Raw genomic sequence first — 22260 nt, 5'->3', positions numbered from 1 at the left:
AACTTATAATTTTTGCTTCTTACCATTGCTATCATTTTTTGGGGGGGGGGGGGGTTATATTAAAATTGCCACATATATTATCGGTAGAAAAGAATGTTTCAATTCATGCGCCCTGGGGGGAAGAAAACGAGCTCCCAGTGTGAACAGACGTGATTGGTTAAAACTTTGAAGTCACCCAATCAAATGCCGCCTTGTTCTGATGGTGACCGGGTCAGCCAATAGCGTTTGTCGAGTCGCTGGGGTTGCCACGGTAACAGCAGGAAGAGCCGTGGACTTTGCCCTTAGCCGCCCACCAGCTCCAGCAGCTTCGCCCCGTCAGAGTGCCGAGGTTCCCGCAGCAGTGGCGAGACATGAGTGACCTCCAGGTTCGTATCCGCCTTCTTCACAACCCTCAGGCGCTAAACAGCGAGTCTTTGTCCCGCTGCGGTCCGTTAGAAGGCCGATGAGGGAGGCCGTTAGCTGGAGCAGCTGGAGGCGCAGTTAGCGACCTAAATGGAGGCGCCCCGAGGTTGGTTCCTGCCACCGAGCACATGTCAACGGAACCAACCCCTAGCAGCTGCACACATCAGTGGGATGCCTTCTTTTTATTGGGCGGACTTCACCCTGCTACGCCAGTTGGTTTGTTAGCAGCAGTGTGAAGGTTTGGGCTCTTGAGCTGGAGCTCGTAAGACGTTTATCCATCGGTAACACCGGTGGATTAAAATGGAAAGCGCGAGGCTGTAAAAGCTGCTAGTTTGTGTGTCAGGCGCTGGTTGAATGGAGGGTAAAGTTCACTAATCGCATTGTTTTGCCACGGTTTTTATCTGTCAGCAGACCTTTGACATGAAGGCCTTCATGTGGTGACTAATAACGATTCTTCTGCAGCCTTATTTCTTCTTCTTTCTTGTATTATTTCCAGCAGACATCCTCACTGCTGTTGCAACATTCGGGCATTTTTGTCCCTTGATTTCTAATTGCTTCTCAGTCACTTATGCAAACCAGCAGGGTTTTTTAGTACAAAATGTACCTATAATTTCTTAATTCAGGTCATCATTTGCAGCGTCTCTCTGTCAATAACCTGACCAACAGGTTTATTATTAAACTAAGAGCCTAATAAAACTGAACAACTAATTGTAGATATCAGGAAGGTGTCACAGTGAAAGCGAGCACCATGCATGGTGCTGCGAACACGCAGGTGCCGTCAGACCCACAGCTTGAATTACATGAGAGCTCTTGTAGTTTTCTCCACCAGGCACCTCAGAGAACTCACCTGAATCCTGGGAGTCGTTCCACTGTGGATCAAATATGTGCCGGTTTGTCTTAGAAACACATGAACAGTTGACTTGGCATTGCTAAGGTGTGTGCTCACTGGCTTCAGGTAAGTCGGCCTGATCGTCCCTTTAGGGAATTCTGTTATGCCTTCAGGCTGCTGCTATTATGAGCCTGCTGCTAGTAGGCTACTAAATGCTAATAGCAGCTAACCTGCAGATTCCTAAGCCAGCCTCAGGGTTGAAGGTCACTGATGTTCACCCCTTGATCTGTGCTCTTGCGGGCATGGGGATGTTGAATTGCTACTGTTGATACATTCATTTATTCTGTTTACATGAATGAGAGACAGCAGCAATGAATTGCCCTCGATAAAATCTTATGAATCTGAATTTGCACGTGTGGAAACTTAAAATGAGCTAAAAGGCTGTTAGTTGTTAGGACCCATCTAAAAGCAATGATTCTCCATCTGTGAGGAAGAAACACTAAGAGGTTCAGGCTGCAGAGGTACCGTTGGCGGTGTAGCATTCGTCACACTGCTGCACTTTGGCGTGTGTCACGCCATGTTTGTCATGTATGTATTCACGGTTCATTCTCAGTTCCTCTCTGGCAGGAACCAGAGCAGCATGAATGAGTGAGAAGCTCTCACAGGCTGATTGGCACTCAGCAGTGAGGCCTTCATGTTTGTGTGCCACCTCAAGTTGATCAATGAGCTTATTGTGTTTGAGAGATTGTGCCTCTGATCAGTAAACTCCAAAATACATCAGACGCGTAGGCGCATCATGTAGCTGGGCAGGGTGGTGCTGTCTTTGTGCCAGCCATGTTTTCTGAGCGGTGGCGTGTTACGGATGTAAAACCTTATTACATGTGGACTGTAAATTGGGGCATTATGAGGATTGATTTGAAGGATTTATTTTCACATCTCATGAAAAAACAACAACCCTCCTGCAAGGAATCAGTACTTCCCCTCAGACTGAGAGCTCATCTCAGTTTTGATCCACCTCTTGGAACAGCAGGGGACAACCTTCAACGCCGGGTGAACCGAACCGTGTCCTTCATGGGCGTCATCCCGCAGCTACACCCCTGACAGCTCTCAGTCTCACACAACGCTCACTCCTCTTGGAACAATCCTGACCTCATCATAAGCAACACACCACTTCACTTCACGGATCAATAAAGGTTTCGTTCAGCTGAAGCACATCTTTCTTGTGAGGCTGGGATGTCCCTGCAGCACCACAGCACTGTCACACACGGGCTGCTTTCAACAAAAGCCAGAGTGGTTTTAATTAAACTGAGATGAATTGTTCTGCCTTATTTCAGTGACAATAATCTGGAAGTCTCAGTTTTGCTGAATAAACATGTGACTGCCTGTCTCCCTCACACACACACACACACACACACGCACGCACGCGCGCTCACACACACACACACACACACACAGGCATATTTGAGAAAATCTATTGAGAAATCTTATCAACTTGTATCTCTCAATCCCCACCGCAGTCATCTACCACCACAAATACAGTCTAATTCTTTGAGGAAACACGGGACATTCAAAGATGCCCCCCAAAGAACGCAGTAGAAGCTCAGAACGTGTGATGTCCGGGACCCGCTCGTCGTCCTCTACGGCGTCTGTATGACGACAGCGTTGTGTGTTGTCCTCTGACTGCCCTGTAGGCCAAGTTTGATGCTGCAGCAGCTGATGTGAAGCAGCTGAAGGCCAAGCCGTCAGATGAAGAAATGCTGCAGGTGTACTCACTGTTCAAGCAGGCCAGTGTGGGTGACATCAACACGGGTGAGAAAGACATTCACACACACACTTCATCAAACATGTTACACCTCCAGCTGAACCATTAACTGATACGACCGAGTGTCTCCCACTGCAGCTCGTCCAGGGATGTTTGACTTCACCGGGAAGGCCAAATGGGATGCCTGGGAGAAGCAGAAAGGTAAATATAGGATACGTTCAGGTGTTTCTCTGGACCACTGAGTGCCAGTGTCACAGCTTTCCTCTGTTTCTGTTCCGTCCACAAGGTGACAATGTGCAGAGGGAAGTAACAGCTTCTAACACAACACATTAATCCCATGATTTTATTCTGTATCCACAAACCTAACAAAGATGGCATCATGGCTGTCATATCTTGACATGCTTTAGTTTTTCTTCTTGGTATAATGCCAGATTAAATCCATGGTGTTACCATGTTTCATCGTTGTATCTCACTATACCTCCTCGTCATGATGAGAGGGGGCTGCTCTGGCTCTCCCCATAGCTCAGAGGAACCTGGAGTGCACGCATTAATCAGAGTTGAAGTAGTCCTATCGTTACAAGCATTCACTCCAAACGAGACTTTTCTGGTTCTTACGTTGCTGCCAGATGAAAAGTCTGTTGTTCCATCGCGCACTGAGTGTTTCACCTTAACGTTGAGGGGAGACACGGATTGTCTGATCACTGCAGCATCATCACGTGATTGTTACACGCTGCTACTGTGTGAGTGCACAGTAGCAGCGTGTACCAAGTTAGCAGCGTGCACCACGGTAGCAGCATGTACCTCAGTAGCAGCGTGTACCAAGGTAGCAGCGTGTACCGCAGAAGCAGCGTGTACCAAGGTAGCAGCGTGTACCTCAGTAGCAGCGTGTAACAAGGTAGCAGCGTGTACCGCAGAAGCAGCGTGTACCACGGTAGCAGCGTGTACCACGGTAGCAGCGTGCACCACGGTAGCAGCGTGTACCAAGGTAGCAGCGTGTACCGCAGAAGCAGTTACTGACATGGTTGAAGTTCAGTAATGAGTTCATAATGAGTCAGGACAACAAAAACCTCCATTTACTGCAGTCACGTACTTCAGTACAGTATGTTAAGTACTTCTGTTTTAGTATTTCAGTGTTGTCCTCCACCACATTTGAGGGAAATATTTATCATTTTATTTTGTACATATATGTATGTATGTATGTGTGTATATGTATATATATATATATATATATATATATATATATATATATATATATAGATAGATTCATATATATATATATATATCTATATCTGAATATATCTATATAGATAAATATCTATATAGATATGTATAAATTGTCAAAAGTGATATGATTATAACCGCGCTCTAGATTGTTTATAAGCATTTCTGAACCTTCCTACCTGCGTGTGTCTGTGTTTGTTAGGCAAGAGCAAGGAAGATGCCATGAACGAATACATCACCTTGGTGGAGGAGTTGAAGCAGAAGTACGGGTTCTGATGTTGCACGACCTCGAGCTGACGGGCCGACTGCTGCTGGACAGAGACCACCACCGCCACAATCCTATCAATGCCTTAAATCCCCCCAAGTGTGTCCCTGCACACTCAACACACAGCCAAGCCTGAAGGGCCAGTCCCTGGTGGTCCCACTGAGATGAGGCAGTGCTGGAGAACCACTGCTGGTTCCCGCGTGTCCACCAGCACATCACCTCAGCTCTGTGAATCATTTCAGTATAAAATCAGTCTTCTCTACATTGTTTGGTGTTCTGATCTTTTTTTGATGTTCTGTCTTTCTTGCTCTCACACACAGACACACACTACTATGAGGACATTGAGCTGCACAAACGTGTTTTGTGTTTGGATCTTAAATTTCTTGTACTTCTGTGTGAGCAGGAGCTGTGGAAGTTTTGTCAAACTTCGGTATCTCTAAAAAACACTCTTCTAGTGTGTGTGTGTGTGTGTGTGTGTGTGTGTGTGAGTGACCGCGATGACCTGTGACAAAGCGGTAGGTCAGAGGGCTCAGGTTACAGTGCCAGACTTCTCAGAGGCACGGGTCAAACAGAGGAGTATGAGACATTTCCCAGAATGCCTTGTGAATCAAGATGGACTTACATCGTCATTAACCAAAGAAACCCACAAGGATTTAAAGATTACAGTAACGGTTGTATTGCCTTAGTTTCATATCATGAACAGCAACCAAACATGGTGAAGTGAGCAGGTTAAAACCAGGTGTTCTTCCTCTGTAGATCATCTCTGACATGAGAACTCAGTTTGCTGCAGCTCTGATTTGCCTGCAGGCCCTTAATGAGTCTGTAAATCAACTGTTCCAACAGGACCGGCACATATGTCGCTTGCGGCCCTTTGTCCAGATGATAATAAAGCTGAACAGTGTGGTGAGACGACACTAATCCTCCCATTAACATCCGCTGATCTACATCTGTCCTGCCAGGGATTAACCTGAGAAACCAACTCACACACCAGGGGCGGAGCCAGATGATGTCAGCAATCAGGGCTTAACCCTAAACTATTGTTGGCCCCATTTACGGCAGCTAAATGCACCACTTGTATATTTGTTTTTTTGCCAGTTTGGAGAGTAAATGAATGATGCAAGAATTAAGAACGGTAGCTTTGTTTAATGAGTTATCACTAATTTGGGATTACAGTTTTGAGGTCGGTTTTCCTCTGACCTTTGACAGGTTTGCATGGGGGCCCACCTGCAAGGCCTCTATACCTCTTAAAGTGGCGGCAGAGAGGACAGTTATTCATGAATATATATATGTACTGTATTCCAGATTTAATGTTGCGCCATGTTTCAGTGGGAGATCCATGCAGGTTTTTCCACTTGAAGCCCCTGGTCATTTTCATTCATACATGAGTTGAATGATGTGAACATATGCAGTTCCCATCCAACGGTTGAGCCGCTCAGACCTGTCTGAGAAGGGTCCGGCTGCACGGCGCTCAGTTGGCAGTTCAGTGTCCAGGAGTGAGGGGGGAGCTGCAGTCACAGGTCGACCTGAAAGCCAAGCTAATATCTGGATAATCTGACTTCATATTTTAGCTTCTAAATGGTTGATTTCTCATCTGAAAAAAGCTAAAACTTCCAGAAGTGACATACACACAGAGCTGGTTTGGCTCAAACTGATATTGCTGCTCCTGGTTGGTCCAAAATGCATTATGGGACATGATGGGCTGTGATGGGTCCTCCACATTCAGCTGAAGTCGACCATCTTTGTCAGCCGCGTTTCAGGGACTCTGAAGAGGCACAGCTTTGAGTGCGACGCAGCTCCACGGCTGCCACCGAGCACCGGAGCAGACCAGTTGGCTACTTATTGGTTTTCTTCTTGATTGTCAAGCAGCCGGTGCTGTGGTAGTCATGTTGCTCCTGAGCTCTAGAGATCATTCCATTGTTGAGTCTCATCTGTCCGTTACTTCCACCACCAGCCGGACGGTGGACGCCACTAAAGGACACCGACGCCCTCGGGACACTCCCTTCCAATGGTCTTGGACGCCGAGATTTTGTAAAGGCATCTGTGCAGGAACTGACAGATGATGAGGATGAGGATGAGGAGCAGGAAGACGAGGAGGAGGATGAGAGATGGCGTGGGTAAGGTGTGGGAGGTTTGCGGATGGGAGGAGGTGTTGAGGAGACCCTTGGAGGGGGTGTGGGAGGAGTGAGGTTTTTCGGTGGAGATGAAGCATCGGTGTGTTTGCTGCTCACAATGAGCCCCTGGAGCTTCTCCACCACCTCAGCCAGCAGGTTGAGCGCCTGAGCATTTTCCTCCACGCTGTCAGTGATCATCTCCGTCACCGCCACCATCGTCTGGCCGAGGTTGCGGACGTCTTGAGTGCCCTGCTCAATACTGCCGGCCACGGTCTGAACAGTGGACCTGAGCTCTTCCACACTGCACTGTTTGGTCATGGACGGCGGTGGCTGGTGGTGTTTTGGCCGGCCGTGGAATCTACTGTAGCAAGGAGTCGTGGAGCAGTGGAGCATGGAGAGATTCTCTTGGCCTTTATTTGGAGATGCAGTGTGACACCTGTGCGGTCTGTCAGCGATGTTGACCCCTTGCTGCCGAGTGTATCGCTGAGCTGCAGGGGTGGCTGGTGCTGTGTGGGCTCGAAGAGGGTTCATCCCTGGGTGACAGGGGGTGCTGCAGGAGGTAGGGAGGTTCCTCCACTGTACCCCTGCCGCCCCCTTTCTGTATCGGACAGGGGAGCTGGGAAGACTGATAGTGTATGCTGGCACTGGAGGGGGGGGGTAGGCGTAGTCGTCATTGTTTCCTCTGCCAGAGGCTCCTTCCCCTCCACTGGGTTTGGGTTTCTCTGTGAACGAGACAATCGGCAACAATCTGAGCCAACAATGAAATCAGTTGTAAAGTTTGTGAACAAACACAGCGGATGAGCTGGCAGGTGCCTTCCAACACATTTGCTGGATGAAGGAAACTGGAGTTTCCAAATGACTCGATGGGGATGCATGACGGCACGCGACAGCGTCCGCCCACCTTTGTTCAGGAAGCAAAAATCCCAATCATATTCTCCTTAGAGGAGCTGATTATCTGACATGTCGAGCCATCCGAGGTCGACTCGCCACAAGTGAGCAGGTTGGTAACTGCTCCTGTTCAAGGTCCAGTTCAAAGGAAATCCACCTTCTTATTAGAAAAACGTGTTTTGTGCGATCTCAAAGAGACTTCATCACCCACAAGGTCAGATTGTGGGTGATGAAGTCCACCGTTGGTCATGAGTTCCCGCCATCGTTTGAGAGGACCCTGGCTGCAGAGACATAATCTCACTTTCTGATGAGAAACACTGAATATTTGGATATTATATGTTTACTGACATCAGTTACTAGTTAGCCAGTGACATGAAAATGTTCAAGTGGTCACAAATTTGATTAACTTTAACGAAACTGGTCGGAAATATCATTTGCAGTGGCTTATGGGGTGAGTAGTTCCTTAAGTCTCATGACAATCATGTACACAGCCTTGTACCTTGGCCTTTCTCTCTGTTTCTTGCTACATTTTTGCCCGAAATTAGACATTTTATGGTCACGATTCACCCGGCCACTGTAGGTCTGGGTTCCTGGTGTAAAAATCTTTATATAAAGAGTCTGCCGGAACATAGAGGGAGGAAGGTGGCTGGTCACTGTTGAGCTCTATCAATCGATGAACAGACCCTCTTTCTTACCGGTGCAGGGAATGGAAGTGAAGACGGAGGGAGCTGATTTGTTGAGTCCTTTCTTCCAAAGTTCTGTCGTTTGCTGGCACAATCTGCATTTTTCTTTGGATTCAAAGTGGGGGAGAAAGGGGCGGGTCTGACACTGGGAGAGAGGCAAAATCCTGGCTTCACTGTCAGTTACTCTGAGCTCCTCCCCTGACCACGCCCTCCTCGCAGGAATGAGGCGCTCCAGCGTGAGTCGACGAAGGCTGCTCCAGCGACTGCTAATCATTCTCACACTTCCTTTAGACTCGCCTCCGCTCTTGGTGGAAGACAAATATGACGATTCCATTAGGAGACATGGATTAAAAGGCTTTAGTCTCAGTTTAGAATGAATCAAAGACAGACAGAGATTTGCAGTTGTGTCCTGACAGGAGCGCTCCTTCACTCCATCGCACTCTACCAATGGAGCTAATTACTATTGGCAATATATGAACTTCAAATCATGCAATGTCTGTCTCTTTAAGGAAATAACAGCATCGCTCCGGGTGTTTGGTGTAAACACATTAGAACCGTTCTTTGGGAACTGCTGTTCTGAGCCTGTGCCATTATGACAACTCCAGGGACACAGACACTGAAGGAGCACTGAACAAATCAACCGCCATGTTTCTCCAGCAGGTCCAGACCTGCACACGTCCACTTCGAAATGCAACACTGAGTTCAACAAAAATCTGCCTCTCACCAGATGCTGGTTGCTCTTCCCCACGCCAACAACGCTCACGGCCGTGTCATCCTCCGGCAGCTCATCGGCCGGCTGCAGGAACACGGGTCCGTAGTTGGACTGGGCTACACTGTCATGGGATGACAGGAGGGCCTGAGAGGAAAGTCCTCATGTTACCATAGAGACAGATGAGCAGCCCTACTTTATCACTCTTGGAAGAACAAAATAACTGGAAACCGGAAAATAGAGACCTGGATGTGTGGTGAGCTGAGGAGGCTGTAGAGCTCTCTGGCCTCTGCTGAGGGACTGTGCGTCTTCTGCATGATGGTCATGACCTGACAGAGACACGGACGCAAAACCATCTTCTAAAATCTCTTCTAAAAGGCAGCAGAGCCGGGAGAGAAATCCAGATCAAGAGATTCTTTTCTTCATGTCATCAATTTTATCTTGTCATCAACGGTTGTTCATTGTTGTTATTTGGCGTTTGTATGCTCAGCTTGCTGCACTGTGAGGACTGAAACACTCCCTTTTTCAACCAGCAGTCAGGACTTTTGTGGAAAGTGAGGCTGGTCCTCACAACTTGGAAGGACTGTTCAAAGGTCAAAACCTGGTTTTAGGGTTGGGGTTAGAATTAGGTTAGGGTCAGGGTAGGGATCAGGCTGAGGGGTTCAGGGTTAGTGTCAGGGTTAAGGGGTTGTTTTCAAAACAATTGAAACACTGAAAAATTATTTTTCTGATGAGCCCAAAGATTGTGTGTGTGTGTGTGTGTGTGTGTGTGTGTGTGTGTGTGTGTGTGTGTGTGTGTGTGTACCTAGTTTAACGCCAACCTCATCAGGATCCCTAGTCCTCATGGGGACCTTAGACTGGTTCTTAATGCCACACATCATAATTTTTGAGTTCCTGGTTAAAGACCCACTCTGATGAAAATCCTGTTCTTCATGTTGTTCACATGTCCATGAGGCACAATGGCAGACCCTAACAAGCAGGCTCAGGCAGGCTGGCTTTCACATGTCACAAAGCCAGTGGGCCCACAGCTCCTGCCCCACTCCACACACTCAGACTCTGAGGAGGAGAGAAGGCGATGTGCTGTCGTGGGTTGCAATGCTAAGAATAAAGATGATGGCACAGGGTTGCTGAATCGTCCCGTGTCTAGAAACAAAAGTACAGGTATTGAACTGAAAAGGGACGCACTTTGTCCCGTGTTGCCGTGATAATCAAGCAGTCTGAAACTTAGTGAACGTATCCCAGGCCCTCTCCTCCTCTGTGACCAATGAGAGGACAGCACACTCACACACGATAGTGACAAACAGAATCCCTCTTATCTCATTGGTCGAGGTACGGTTGCTGTGAGGGATACACACCCACAACTCTGAGGCAAATTGCTTATGAGCTACTGGTGCTCTGCAGAAGCAGAGTCCTGGACAATGGCACAGGTTTTGTGATTTGGCTAAAAAAAAACTGCATAATCGCAATCTAAAAACCACAGAGAACGTTTGAAAATGCTAATCAAGAGGACTGGAGTGGGTCTTTAGTGTTGAGTCAAGGTGTGAACTGAGGTTAGCTTGGAGTTTGGATGAAGGATCAACTGGTTTGGATTAAGATCAGGATTAAGGTTCCTAATAAGGATGGCTCCACATACTTTGTGTGTGTGTGTGTGCGTGTGTGTGTGTGTGTGTGTGTTAAAAACCTCATGTGAGAGTCCAGAGGCGTGAGACAGAAAAGGGCTACACGTCAGTCTCTGGAAATGCAGGAGGCACTCGTAAATCTAGAGAGAGAGAGAAGGGGGGGGTGTGTTAGGAGAGATGAAGTTCTGCTCAGATTGAGGACCTGGACCGCTGACCCACAGTGAGACGCAGCCGAAGGCTCCAACAGGCTAACTTTCGTAGCTTTCCAAGCTTACGTGGTCCATCAAAAGTATGACTGTTGAAGGGTAAAACCCAGAGGAAAGTCGCTATACCAAAACTAAATCTGTTTTTTTTTTTTTTAATTTTGCTCTAGTTTTTAGAAATTATGATCAGAAGAAAATAAAATAATTCAGTACATGCTGACAATAACAGAAACACACAGGCTACATGTACATGGCTAATCTTAAAAAACTTTGTCCATACAAACTGTTTTCGTTCACTGAAACTGTTACACGTCAGTGTGCTGGTCTCCTTGGACTGGTTGTCAACCAGTGGCCCGTGGGCCCGAGCTGGACCCCCAGCTATGACGTCTGGCCTGCCAGATTGTTTTGATAATCTAATTTTTTTTTTTAAATGTTGTCATTTCTTTGTTTTCTCCAAAAGCTCAAACATTTTGAGCTGAACTGAAAGCTTTTATTCTCAAAGGTGTTGAAGGAAACTCAAAGCACGGCGTAGCTTGAACAGTTTAGCTTGAACGGCGTAGCTTGAACAGTTTAGCTTGAACGGTGTAGCTTGAACAGTTTAGCTTGAACGGCGTAGCTTGAACAGTTTAGCTTGAACGGCGTGGCTTGAACAGTTTAGCTTGAACGGCGTAGCTTGAACAGTTTAGCTTGAACGGCGTAGCTTGAACAGTTTAGCTTGAACGGCGTAGCTTGAACAGTTTAGCTTGAACGGCGTAGCTTGAACGGCGTAGCTTGAGCGGCGTAGCTTGAGCGGTTTAGCTTGGCCTGAATGACACCATCCCTCACACTGTCAGAAGCTGGTTCCTCCACTGCTGCGCCATCAGCTGCTTAAAACCTCTGTCGGCCACCCGCCTGCTGGCGTAACTTTCTCTCTCTCTCTCTCTCTCTCTCTCTCTCTCTCTCTCTCTATCCCTCCCTCTCCCTCTCTCTCTATCCCTCCCTCTCCCTCTCTCTCTATCCCTCCCTCTCCCTCTCTCTACAATCAAACAATAAACCAGACAGATTGTTTAAAACAAGACGGTTGTTCATTAGGACTTTAAAATGTCAGTGACAGATGTGAGTGGAGGCGCTGATGGTCAAACCCCCTCAGCCACCGCACCATGTGAGCGACGTGGAACCAGCTAGGATGAACACGGCTGTCTCTTCTTCCCTGTTTGTTCTGTCGCTGCCAACGTTCCTCTTCAGACTTTTTAATGGTGATAAGGGGTTCTCTTGTTAGCCAACATCTTCAATCAATCAATTTCACACCTGAGCCGTTGATCCCGCCTGTTTTGATCATCTGATGTCCTGGCCCGCCATCTCATGGCTTCAAACATCCCATGACCCTTTCAGATAAGACACACGCATCAGCCTGCACTGGCCTGTTACTGTAAACCGAGTCACTCTGGAGGTTCCAGTCAGAGCACGGATTCATTTAGAAGATTCATTCTCACTTGAAGCGTCTAACATGAGTTAAAAGACTTGTGACACGTCATGTTGACGTGTTTGAGACAAAGACCCCTGATTCATCCATCCGACTGATCCTCAATAACTGCACCTCATGAAAAATTACCATGATATCATTTATATCCATTTATATATGAATGGTCAACAAACGTAGAGGAAAAACTTAACGTCATCTCAGTAAACTGGTAACTGGTAGATGCAGTGGTCCTCCCTGTGGCCCCCAGCAAGAAGGTTGTGGGTGGAGCCCCGGCTGCAGCACGGGGTCTTTCTGGGTGAGTCTCCATGTTCTCCCTGTTCCTGCTGGGTTCTCTCTGGTACTCCAGCTTCCTCCACAGTCCAAAGACATCAAGAGGGACCAGGTTAATCCAGACTCTAAATTGACCGTAGGCGTGGCTGGGAGAGCCAATGGTTGTCTGTCTCTATGTGTTGGCCCTGCCATGGACTGGTGACCTGTCCAGGGGGAAGGCTGCTGGGATAGGCTCCACCCCCACCACCCTCAACAGGAGAAGAGGGAGAACATGGAGGGATGGATGGAACTAACCTAGAATCTAACATGAGGAAGCAGCTCTGGCACAGCTCGTCCACACTCTGAGACTGCCCTCTACACAGGTGTGTCCTGTTTGCCGTTGTGTGTTTCCTGTTGCAACTATCAGTCAGATCAGTCGCTGCACTTCTACCCTGTCATGCTTGCTGATGGTCCTTGTGGTAGAGACGTTCTGATGAACTGCCAGTATTCATTCATTTATGAAGGCTCTGGTTGGTTTTAAGGACCGTTATTTGTCCAGTATGTTCCTCCCTGTTGGTCTGCCATCAACAAACCCTGGTCTCACCTGGAAAATCTGCTTCGTCGTCGAATAACTTTGAATTTGTGTTAATCACTGTTAAACAAATTAAGAGACTAACGCGTTTAAAGACAAGATTTCCTAATGCGGCTTTAAGGTCTCGTCAGCTGGGCTACACCTGACAGCAGCTGCTCTCACTGGAACAGCAGCCTCTCCTCTCGCTATGGCAACAGTCTGGAGACGACGTGACCCTCAGGTCACCGGAGGAGAGAGGAAACCTAGGGCTTAGGAGGAGGTGCGCTCCTCCAGGACGCGTGCAGGGATACAACCGCACATTCCCCTTAATAACATCCCAGATCTGTTCTCCTTTCATCAGTAATTGTTCCATTGGGTTCATCATCAATCACGTTCTACTTCAGCCATTGTTCTCTTTCCCCACCCTCATGTTGTTCTCCAGCCTGCTCACCTCCTCAGTTCTGTGCATCTGTTTAGTTTCCCAGTTCAGCTTTAGCTTTTTCTATTTCAATTTAGTCCTGCCTGCCTCTGGCTTCTGCACCTGAGTCCACCTGCTGCCCTCAGCACCAGGCTGAGCCCTGTTAGTTGTAGTTAATCTGTTAGAGGACAACACTCCTGTTGGGTGGAGCTGTACCTTCAACACCAGGCTGAGCCCTGTTAGCTGTAGTTAATCTGTTAGAGGACAACACTCCTGTTGGGTGGAGCTGTACCTTCAACACCAGGCTGAGCCCTGTTAGCTGTAGTTAATCTGTTAGAGGACAACACTCCTGTTGGGTGGAGCTGTACCTTCAACACCAGGCTGAGCCCTGTTAGTTGTGGTTAATCTGTTAGAGGACAACACTCCTGTTGGGTGGAGCTGTACCTTCAACACCAGGCTGAGCCCTGTTAGTTGTAGTTAATCTGTTAGAGGACAACACTCCTGTTGGGTGGAGCTGTACCTTCAGCACCAGGCTGAGCCCTGTTAGTTGTGGTTAATCTGTTAGAGGACAACACTCCTGTTGGGTGGAGCTGTACCTTCAGCACCAGGCTGAGCCCTGTTAGTTGTAGTTAATCTGTTAGAGGACAACACTCCTGTTGGGTGGAGCTGTACCTTCAACACCAGGCTGAGCCCTGTTAGCTGTGGTTAATCTGTTAGAGGACAACACTCCTGTTGGGTGGAGCTGTACCTTCAACACCAGGCTGAGCCCTGTTAGCTGTGGTTAATCTGTTAGAGGACAACACTCCTGTTGGGTGGAGCTGTACCTTCAACACCAGGCTGAGCCCTGTTAGTTGTGGTTAATCTGTTAGAGGACAACACTCCTGTTGGGTGGAGCTGTACCTTCAACACCAGGCTGAGCCCTGTTAGCTGTAGTTAATCTGTTAGAGGACAACCCTCCTGTTGGGTGGAGCTGTACCTTCAGCACCAGGCTGAGCCCTGTTAGTTGTAGTTAATCTGTTAGAGGACAACACTCCTGTTGGGTGGAGCTGTACCTTCAGCACCAGGCTGAGCCCTGTTAGTTGTGGTTAATCTGTTAGAGGACAACACTCCTGTTGGGTGGAGCTGTACCTTCAACACCAGGCTGAGCCCTGTTAGTTGTGGTTAATCTGTTAGAGGACAACACTCCTGTTGGGTGGAGCTGTACCTTCAGCAGGGCGCGCAGCCACGGTGCGCTGAGCAGGTCATGCAGAAGCTGAGCTCCACTATGGTTTCTGCTGACATCTCGACCAATGTCCTCCATGACACTGGACAGCACCTCAGTCACACCTACACACACACACACACACACACACACACACACACACGGAGAGATAGAAAAACAAGATGTAGAGAGTAATAAAGACGATCTACAGCTGTCTTAATCTGTGTGATGGTAAATATGAAATCAGGGTAAACACGTAACGCCTCACAGGATGAACGTTAGTGACTTCATGGAGAGACGGCCTACACGCTAGCCAGCTGCTAGCTTAGCTTTAGCCTCATTGAGTGAGCTCGAGTCAGTATGGATGGAGGGGGAAGGAGGAGGGAGACTGGAGAGGAAGGAGTCAGGAGTCGAAGGGTGTAGGCGGCTAGTGTGTGGTTGAAGATAATCTTAGCGGAGAATTAATTGCAACAAAGCCAAACAAGGAGTGAAAGAAGGGAAACTAAACTGAGAAATCTAACGAAAGACAAAACATGAGAGACAACTGGAGAACGACTGAGAGAAGAAGCAGAACGAAGAACGGGCAGAAGAACACAACAAATCACCTGACCCGACTTCCTGTGTGTGTCATTCCTGGCCAACTCAACGATGATCGCGTCACATGACGCATGGACCAACCACAATGGAAGAAGTCTAGTAGTTTGTAGTTTCACACCATGGTGAATGAGACTTCCTGTCCCTCTTTCATTTCTTGGCGCTAGAAGCAGAGCCAGAGAGCAGCGCTGACAGAAACAGACCTGAGCTGGTAAATTCAGCTGACATGTTGATTTTCCCACTCAGCGCGTCCTCTTTATTTCTAGCAAACAGAAGCTACATGACGACATCATAACCAATGCTCTACCGCTGGGCGCCATGATGGGCACGCCAGTCTGATTTACAGGAGTGAACTCATAAACTGTGATAGGAAGATTTGGACTAACTGGACTTTTGTGTGACGTTTATTTTTCTGATATGAATTTGTCAACTACTCACATCACATGACCTTCACTCGGAGACTCAAGTCATCTATAACCATGGTCCATTGTCCCCCGAAAAAATCCCGACTTCAGCTCTGAGGCGTCTGATCTCTATCTGTGTGTTGCAGCGTGACAGCAGATAACGGAGGATGATTGTTTATTCTGGGCAGGAGGTGGAAACCCATATTTGGGCCACCAGCGATTAAACCTGCTGAGGAGCCGCGATCCTGCTCTGAATTAGGCTTTAGATCAGATTACTCAAATGAAACCCCAATCAGGCCGGCACGCCTCTCCCTAATTTACCAACCACAACATTTCATTCACACCCGCAGCTTCTACAACATCGACAGTCCCGTGGTGTCCACATTCTAGACACCATTTTTTGGCCTGCCTCCCTCCTGCAGGCGCTACAGACCACCAGACCGTTTCCATGGCACATTGACCTCCTCCAATGACCCCTCACGTGCAATACGAAACATCCCGTAACAACATTCCTCACTGCAAAATCACAACTCCTTCTCCTCTCCTTGTGTATCACACACTATCAGTGTGTACCTTAAAGGGTACAAATACTTGTCAAAGGGCGTTCGAAGGACCACTGTGTACCCTGGAGTTCATTTAGGACCCAGAGTGGATTTGCTGAGCCTTTGAGACGCTGAAGCTTCTGTTTTAACGACAAAAGCTGGTTTATGAACATGAAGAGTCTTTAACTTGGACTGTCCCCTGCAGATGGATGAAGGGTGCCGTTTATGTTGTGTGAGACACTTTGTGCGTGTGTGATAAATGCACTGTTCTCATGTAATAATTACATTAAGTCATTTTTGAGAAACCGCGTTAGCTCTAGGACAGCACGCTGGAGCAGGGGTTCTGTAACCGTTCAACATGTTTCAGCCATAATTCAGATCAGATGACCTCACACTCTGCTTTGACGACTAAGGTTAACAACCTGGAAGAGGAAGAGAGAGCAAAAGTGTCTGAGGAGTGACAGTAGGGCTCACAGCCACCTCAAGGTATCGACCCCCCCCCCACACACACACACACACACACACACACCTCCCACTGCAGTGACAGCTCTAACCAGAACTGAGCCTGATCTCTCTATGTTTCCAATATTGTTGCCCTCATTCAGCCATTATGGTGCAGAGAGCAGGAGAGTGCGTCGGACACTTGACCGACACTGAGATATTACCTCTCCTCCTACAGGAAGACTGAAGCTCCGTATGAGACGCAGGTGGCAGAGTGCTTTAGAACAACGCCCCAGTCCAGGACAACTACACGTCCCTGCACTTCCATGCCCCCCACAGAGCCCCCAGGAGCCAGGGAGACCCTCCGTCTGTCCTGATCTACCTTCCACGCTGAAGGTCGTACATTCGCTGAAGTTAACATTACACCAAGTTAACTGAAGTACAGAGCAGCATGAGTGAGCGCTAAAATGATGTTCATGCTAATTCTGCAGCTATTGTTGATCACCAGTGTACAAAAAAAGCCGGTGAATGATTCTCTGTCATAGAAACCACGCTTACTGGCTACAGCAACTTGCACAGGTGAGTCATAAATACTGTTACACTTATCAGTAGCACACAACACTAAGTTGAAGTACCTCATTATCAGTAGTACCTGAGGTACAACATGTTCAAACACAGGCCCGTCCTACCCACACACAGCCCCGCGTTTACCAGGAGGGCCTCATGAGGCACGACGTGACACATCGTCACCTGACACTTGTGCAGTGATTGACAGCAATCGATATCTGACGGGTCCAATCACTGGACACAGACGCTGCCACGAGCAACGTCGCCGGTGCAGAGATGACATCAGAAATGACATCATCGTGAGCCGAACACAAGGAAGCGCGTGTTGCACTGGAAGGTGGGTGTTATCGAGGCACCCCAGTGGTCCCTACCACGTAGGCCACGCAGAGAACCGGGGATTAATTCCGGCCCGGGTGCTACTCTGCACGTCATCTCCTCTCTCCCTCCCCCTTTCCGGTCATTTCTTCACTGTAACCCATCTCATAAAGGGTTGAAATGCAAAAATAAAAAGAGAAGGGTGTTGTTGAATGAAACTAAACTAAAAAAACTCAGCCTCTGTTGTAGGAGACAAAACAGAGGGACACATCCGCTGATCCTGATCAAATCCTGATTCTTAGGATCCTACATAGTAATAAAAACTACTGCTAAGAACTACAGTATAATTACCATGTACAATCCTGATTCTTAGGATCCTACGTAGTAATAAAAACTACTGCTAAGAACTACAGTATAATTACCATGTACAATCCTGATTCTTAGGATCCTACGTAGTAATAAAAACTACTGCTAAGAACTACAGTATAATTACCATGTACAATCCTGATTCTTAGGATCCTACGTAGTAATAAAAATTACTGCTAAGAACTACAGTATAATTACCATGTACAATCCTGATTCTTAGGATCCTACGTAGTAATAATAGTTCTTAGCAGTAGTTTTTATTTTGTTATCATCATTGGTAGTTGCAGAATTTGCATTCATTGTACTTTGTTTTACTTCAGTCTTTTTGAGGTGAGTATTTTTAGTAATTTCCTTCTTTAGTGCTAACATACATGACCAGGGAGAGTCATCAGTGTGTGTGTGTGTGTGTGTGTGTGTGTGTGTGTGTGTGTGTGTGTGTGTGTGTGTGTGTTCTCACCGTCCTCCATAGCTTATGTCAGGGTCATTGTCCAGCCAGAGAGCCACTCCAAGAAAAATGGTTTATTTCACTGAAAAATGAGTAAAGGAGCAGTCAGGGTGTGGAGCATCCAGGCTAAAAGAAGAAGCCTAATGAAGCATGACCGGCATCCACAAACTAAACTGACTTGAATGTGAATAGAATCACTTCAATTTTGCTGCTCCTCCAGATGTCCCTCGGACCAAATGGGTCAACCATGACGAACAAGTTATACAAGAAATTTAACGGGGTTGCAAAACGTGGCCGTGAGTGCACAGCCTCCTCTTTCACAGTGGAAGCCCAGGCTAGAATACCTTTTGAGGCCACAGTGCGTCACGGGACAAGTACTTTTGACTACACAGGTATCATGGTAACGGGAGCTATTGAACATCCATGCACCCCCGTGATTCCTGCGTCCTCTGGTGAGCTGTGACCCACGAACGCTGCTGCAGGCTCAGACTGGCTCATCACTGGATTGTCAGCGCCGTTCACAGAGTTTCTGTCGCGACTTGCAGAGCGACTGATGCTTCGACTCCTCCTCCCTGGTGCTGCACTTGGATGATGGAGCACTTGTTTGCTTGTTAGTTCAGTGAATTTGTGGCCAAGAAGAGCGCTGCAGCAACGCGTGGGTCGGTGTAGGATGCGTGAATTGTATGCACATATCTGCATGTATGTCTTCATGCCGTTTTTACTGCTGTAGCCCAGAGACCAGCCTGGCCTGTCCTTGCCATCTAACTGCTCTTTTATCTTTGTTTGTTAGTAATTTTGTCATTGGGCATTGAAGCGTGAGAAGGACTCTAAAGACATTCGTCCATGTTCCTTGTTGCTCAAAGTGTCTCCATAGACGAACCTGGAAAGACGTTGTTATGGCCTTTTCTCCTTGGGCGCTGTTGTCTGTGCCTCCTTTATTGTGGTGCCCTGTTCAAGGTACACATCCAATTGTGGATTAAAAAAAAATAAACGGGGAACCGATTTCTTTGGTTTAAATTTTACACAAGGTTGAAGATGCCACCATGAAACGCTGACTGCACAACCGAGTCGTCTAAACCTGTCGTCCTCACAACCGGCCAGCTGGCAACCTTTCGCTTGTTCTCAGGTTAGCTGTGCAGCAGGGTTCCAGTACTGGTGGTATTGAGTGGCGTTAACAGCTGCTTTGTGCATTAAAGTATGCGTGAGCTGGTTAGTTTGGGTAAAAGGCCAGATTTGTTTTCTTTTTTTTAGAAGTCCATCCTGACAGAAGTCAGTCCTGGGGATGTAGAGCTTCAGCTGTCAGCCATGATAAAATCAACACACAGCTGGCGGAGGCAACTGTTGGAGGTTTTAACTTCATATCCATGAGGAGTGGTCAAGGGTCTTGCTCAAGGACAGTTTGGTAAGGACTCTGGTCAAGGAGGGAATGGAACCAGGAACCATCTGTCAAAGCTGCCCTGCATCTGACACAAGACGGCGTTCAAGACCAACTCTTTTCTCTCCTTCAGTTTTTCTGCTTTGTCCTCATCTCTCTATGGATGAGAAAGACTGAAAAAAAAAGCCCTGGTTTAGGTTCCAGGTGCAGAGATGTTGTCATGTGATCACATCCGCTTGGTCAGAACGTGGAGGAACAAGGGAGTGATAGTTTTAGCTCAAAGCAGCGCAGTACCAAAGTACAACGTCTATGATCAGTTGGAATATTTGGTCACACACACACTTTGGTACTCTCAGTCCACAAGATTACAGCCGAACCGTAAAAGAAAGTTGACTTTACCATCTCTTGTCTTTCCTCCTGAGGTGGAACGCTGGAGAGTGTGAATCCTGTTCTGAGCTTAATCAGCAGTCTGAGCTGCCATGTTAGCAGCAGCCAGCGGTGACTGACATGGATGTGGTTTTACTACCCAACCAAAACATCAACACTAATCCTCTCTAACATGACTTAATCCACCATCCTGCAACCAATCTCTCTCTCTCTCTCTCTTTCTCTCTCGCTCTGACTCCCCCTCCTCACTTTCCTATTTCTTGCTTCACCTTCTCTGTTTCTGTCTCTTTATCCCCTCAGCCCTTCATTTTTTTGTTTCGTTCATAGCACTTCTCTCACTTTCCAACTGCTGCAGATGTCAAAGTTTCTCACCTCTTTGCTTCTATTGGCTCCACAGACATCTGGTCGGACATGTTCATCAGCAGCAGGCGCGGCGTTCGGAGGGCAAAACCACAGTGCAGTGACAGTAGCAGCGATGCATTAAATGTCACCGCGACATCTGTGTCTGGCCGAGGCAGGCCGTTATCAGCTCTGTGTGTGTGTGTGTGTGTGTGTGGGGGGGGGGGGGTCACAGGGTAATCGTCGTTGTCAGTGGGTCACATCCTCAGAGATTAACGCTGATCCTTCAGAAAAAGAGAGTGAGGCCATATGAGCAGGCAGATATAAGAAGGCCACCATCTGAAGAGAAAGATTCAAAATGTGAGACGATGAGAAGAAAAAGGCCCAAGAAAAAATGAATCCCAAGACCAACGCTGTGAAATGTGATTTATGAGTTTAAGGGTTGAAGTATTAACCAGACCAGCTGGAACCTGGTTACTGACGCTTGGGCGGAGAGCTAGAATGTGAACAAGTTGTTGCACAGATCAGTTAGTAGTTGTGTCCATCGTGTGTTCCTGGATGTGATGTGTTCATGTGTTTGCTGTCCTGGTTCGGAAATATTAGTCACTTTCACTGTCGCTGTCACTGGGAAACGGGAGGAAGTCATCACCGTGGTTACCTCAAGCTTGTTTGGCTGCATCTCTCCCTTTGAGTACCGCGTTTTCATGCTCGGTCTTTAGCCTGATGAGAGTCCGTAACTGCAACACATCCACGAAATAATGAGCACATCCTTGACGATGAAATGGAGGCTTTTTTTAATGCGGCAGCATGCGTCCAGGTCAAGGATGCAGTGTTTTCGAGAGTTATGTTCACGTGCATGACCGCAACTGTGGAGCGGGACAAAATTTAAAATTTGTGATGTTTATTAGTCATAATGTCCCCCCCACCACCACCACACACACACACACACACACATAAACTACTTGGTTTGGGCCGGCGCTCATGTGTTGGACCATCAACAAGAACGTCCAAACACAGCCCAGCCTGTGTTCAGGTTCAGGCTCGACAAGTTCAAGGGCAGTGCCAAACTGCGGATGAGTCAAGAAGACGCAGAGTCACTAAAAACCAGAGGTTTTCACAACAGTTGACGAGGGAACTTTAGACAGCAAAGATTTGCGAGGGGAGTTTGGCGTGATTGAGCCGTGCGTGGCTTCAGCGAGTGTCTGGTCCATCACTGTGCAAGTTGGTGATTGTTTTGATCAAATCTTTTTAGGGAACTGATTCTTGTGATTCGGGACATTGAACAAAAGAGTCCGCAACTGAAAGACCTGAACTGAAGTTATTACAGACGGAACGGTGACAAATATCTATCAGTGTTGCTAATGTCCTGGAAAATCCCCTCTCGAAAAGATAATGATGTGTTACGCTACAGTGAAGGTCTGGTCGGTTGTGTTGTTGTTGTGGACTGGGGTCAGGTTGGTAACACGGCCCAGCAGGTCGTCTCTGAGTACAAAAGCTATCGCAACAGGCGTCATCTCATTACCACCACATTTCTATTGGCAAGGTTTCATACGGTTCTGTGGAACAAACCACCCAGGTGGCCGGAGTTCGGGTCTCTTCAGGTGGCGCTGAGCTCCAGTTGTGTCACGTAATTAATTGCTCCCAGCAGACAGCTGTTTGTGCCTGTTGACCCCTTGTAACGTACAGTAACCATACCAACACCTGTCAACCTGGCTTAGTAGAGCTGAACTATTCTGATGTCAACAGCCACAGCTGGCAGCAAACTTGGTGGTAAAACAAGAAGTTGGATAATGTTTTTGATGATCATGATAATTGCCAGGATTGATGAACCATGAGGTCATCTGACTGTGGCCACTGGGTCGTAATTAGCTGTTTCCAGTCTGGCTTTCCCC

At 47.6% G+C, this 22260-nt stretch overlaps 2 protein-coding genes across 2 annotated transcripts; one reads left to right on the top strand and one right to left on the bottom strand.

Moving 5' to 3' along the window:
• Positions 1-211: 211 nt before the first annotated feature.
• Positions 212-4741, top strand: LOC147252613 (acyl-CoA-binding protein-like). The gene is made up of 4 exons (XM_086220991.1): positions 212-365; positions 2923-3040; positions 3132-3194; positions 4417-4741. The coding sequence occupies exons 1-4, from the start codon at positions 351-353 to the stop codon at positions 4488-4490; spliced, it is 270 nt and encodes an 89-aa protein (XP_086077117.1). The 5' UTR covers positions 212-350; the 3' UTR covers positions 4491-4741.
• A 492-nt stretch (positions 4742-5233) lies between these two features.
• LOC147252612 (uncharacterized) lies at positions 5234-20129 on the bottom strand. Its single transcript, XM_086220978.1, has 8 exons — positions 20042-20129; positions 18280-18349; positions 14597-14718; positions 10552-10629; positions 9116-9199; positions 8886-9017; positions 8174-8465; positions 5234-7312 (listed from the first exon to the last, which is right to left on the bottom strand). The coding sequence occupies exons 2-8, from the start codon at positions 18287-18289 to the stop codon at positions 6312-6314; spliced, it is 1719 nt and encodes a 572-aa protein (XP_086077104.1). The 5' UTR covers positions 18290-18349; positions 20042-20129; the 3' UTR covers positions 5234-6311.
• Positions 20130-22260: the final 2131 nt, after the last annotated feature.

Source organism: Aulostomus chinensis, chromosome 12, assembly GCF_037954235.1.
Source record: "Aulostomus chinensis isolate RoL2024-O1b breed Wild chromosome 12, RoL_Achi_v1.0, whole genome shotgun sequence".
In the NCBI taxonomy this organism is placed as follows: domain Eukaryota; kingdom Metazoa; phylum Chordata; class Actinopteri; order Syngnathiformes; family Aulostomidae; genus Aulostomus; species Aulostomus chinensis.
This window is presented reverse-complemented; position numbering and strand designations above follow the sequence as displayed.

What these genes read in the sequence shown, in the direction of transcription:
- LOC147252613 (XM_086220991.1), top strand. An exon ending in TGTGGGTGACATCAACACGG is followed by an intron (nt 3,041 to 3,131) that starts GTGAGAAAGACA and finishes CTCCCACTGCAG; the next exon opens with CTCGTCCAGGGATGTTTGAC. An exon ending in TGCCTGGGAGAAGCAGAAAG is followed by an intron (nt 3,195 to 4,416) that starts GTAAATATAGGA and finishes TGTGTTTGTTAG; the next exon opens with GCAAGAGCAAGGAAGATGCC.
- LOC147252612 (XM_086220978.1), bottom strand. An exon ending in GGCTGCGCGCCCTGCTGAAG is followed by an intron (nt 10,630 to 14,596) that starts GTACAGCTCCAC and finishes CTCTCTCTCTAG; the next exon opens with ATTTACGAGTGCCTCCTGCA. An exon ending in CCTCTGGACTCTCACATGAG is followed by an intron (nt 9,200 to 10,551) that starts GTTTTTAACACA and finishes TGTCTCTGTCAG; the next exon opens with GTCATGACCATCATGCAGAA.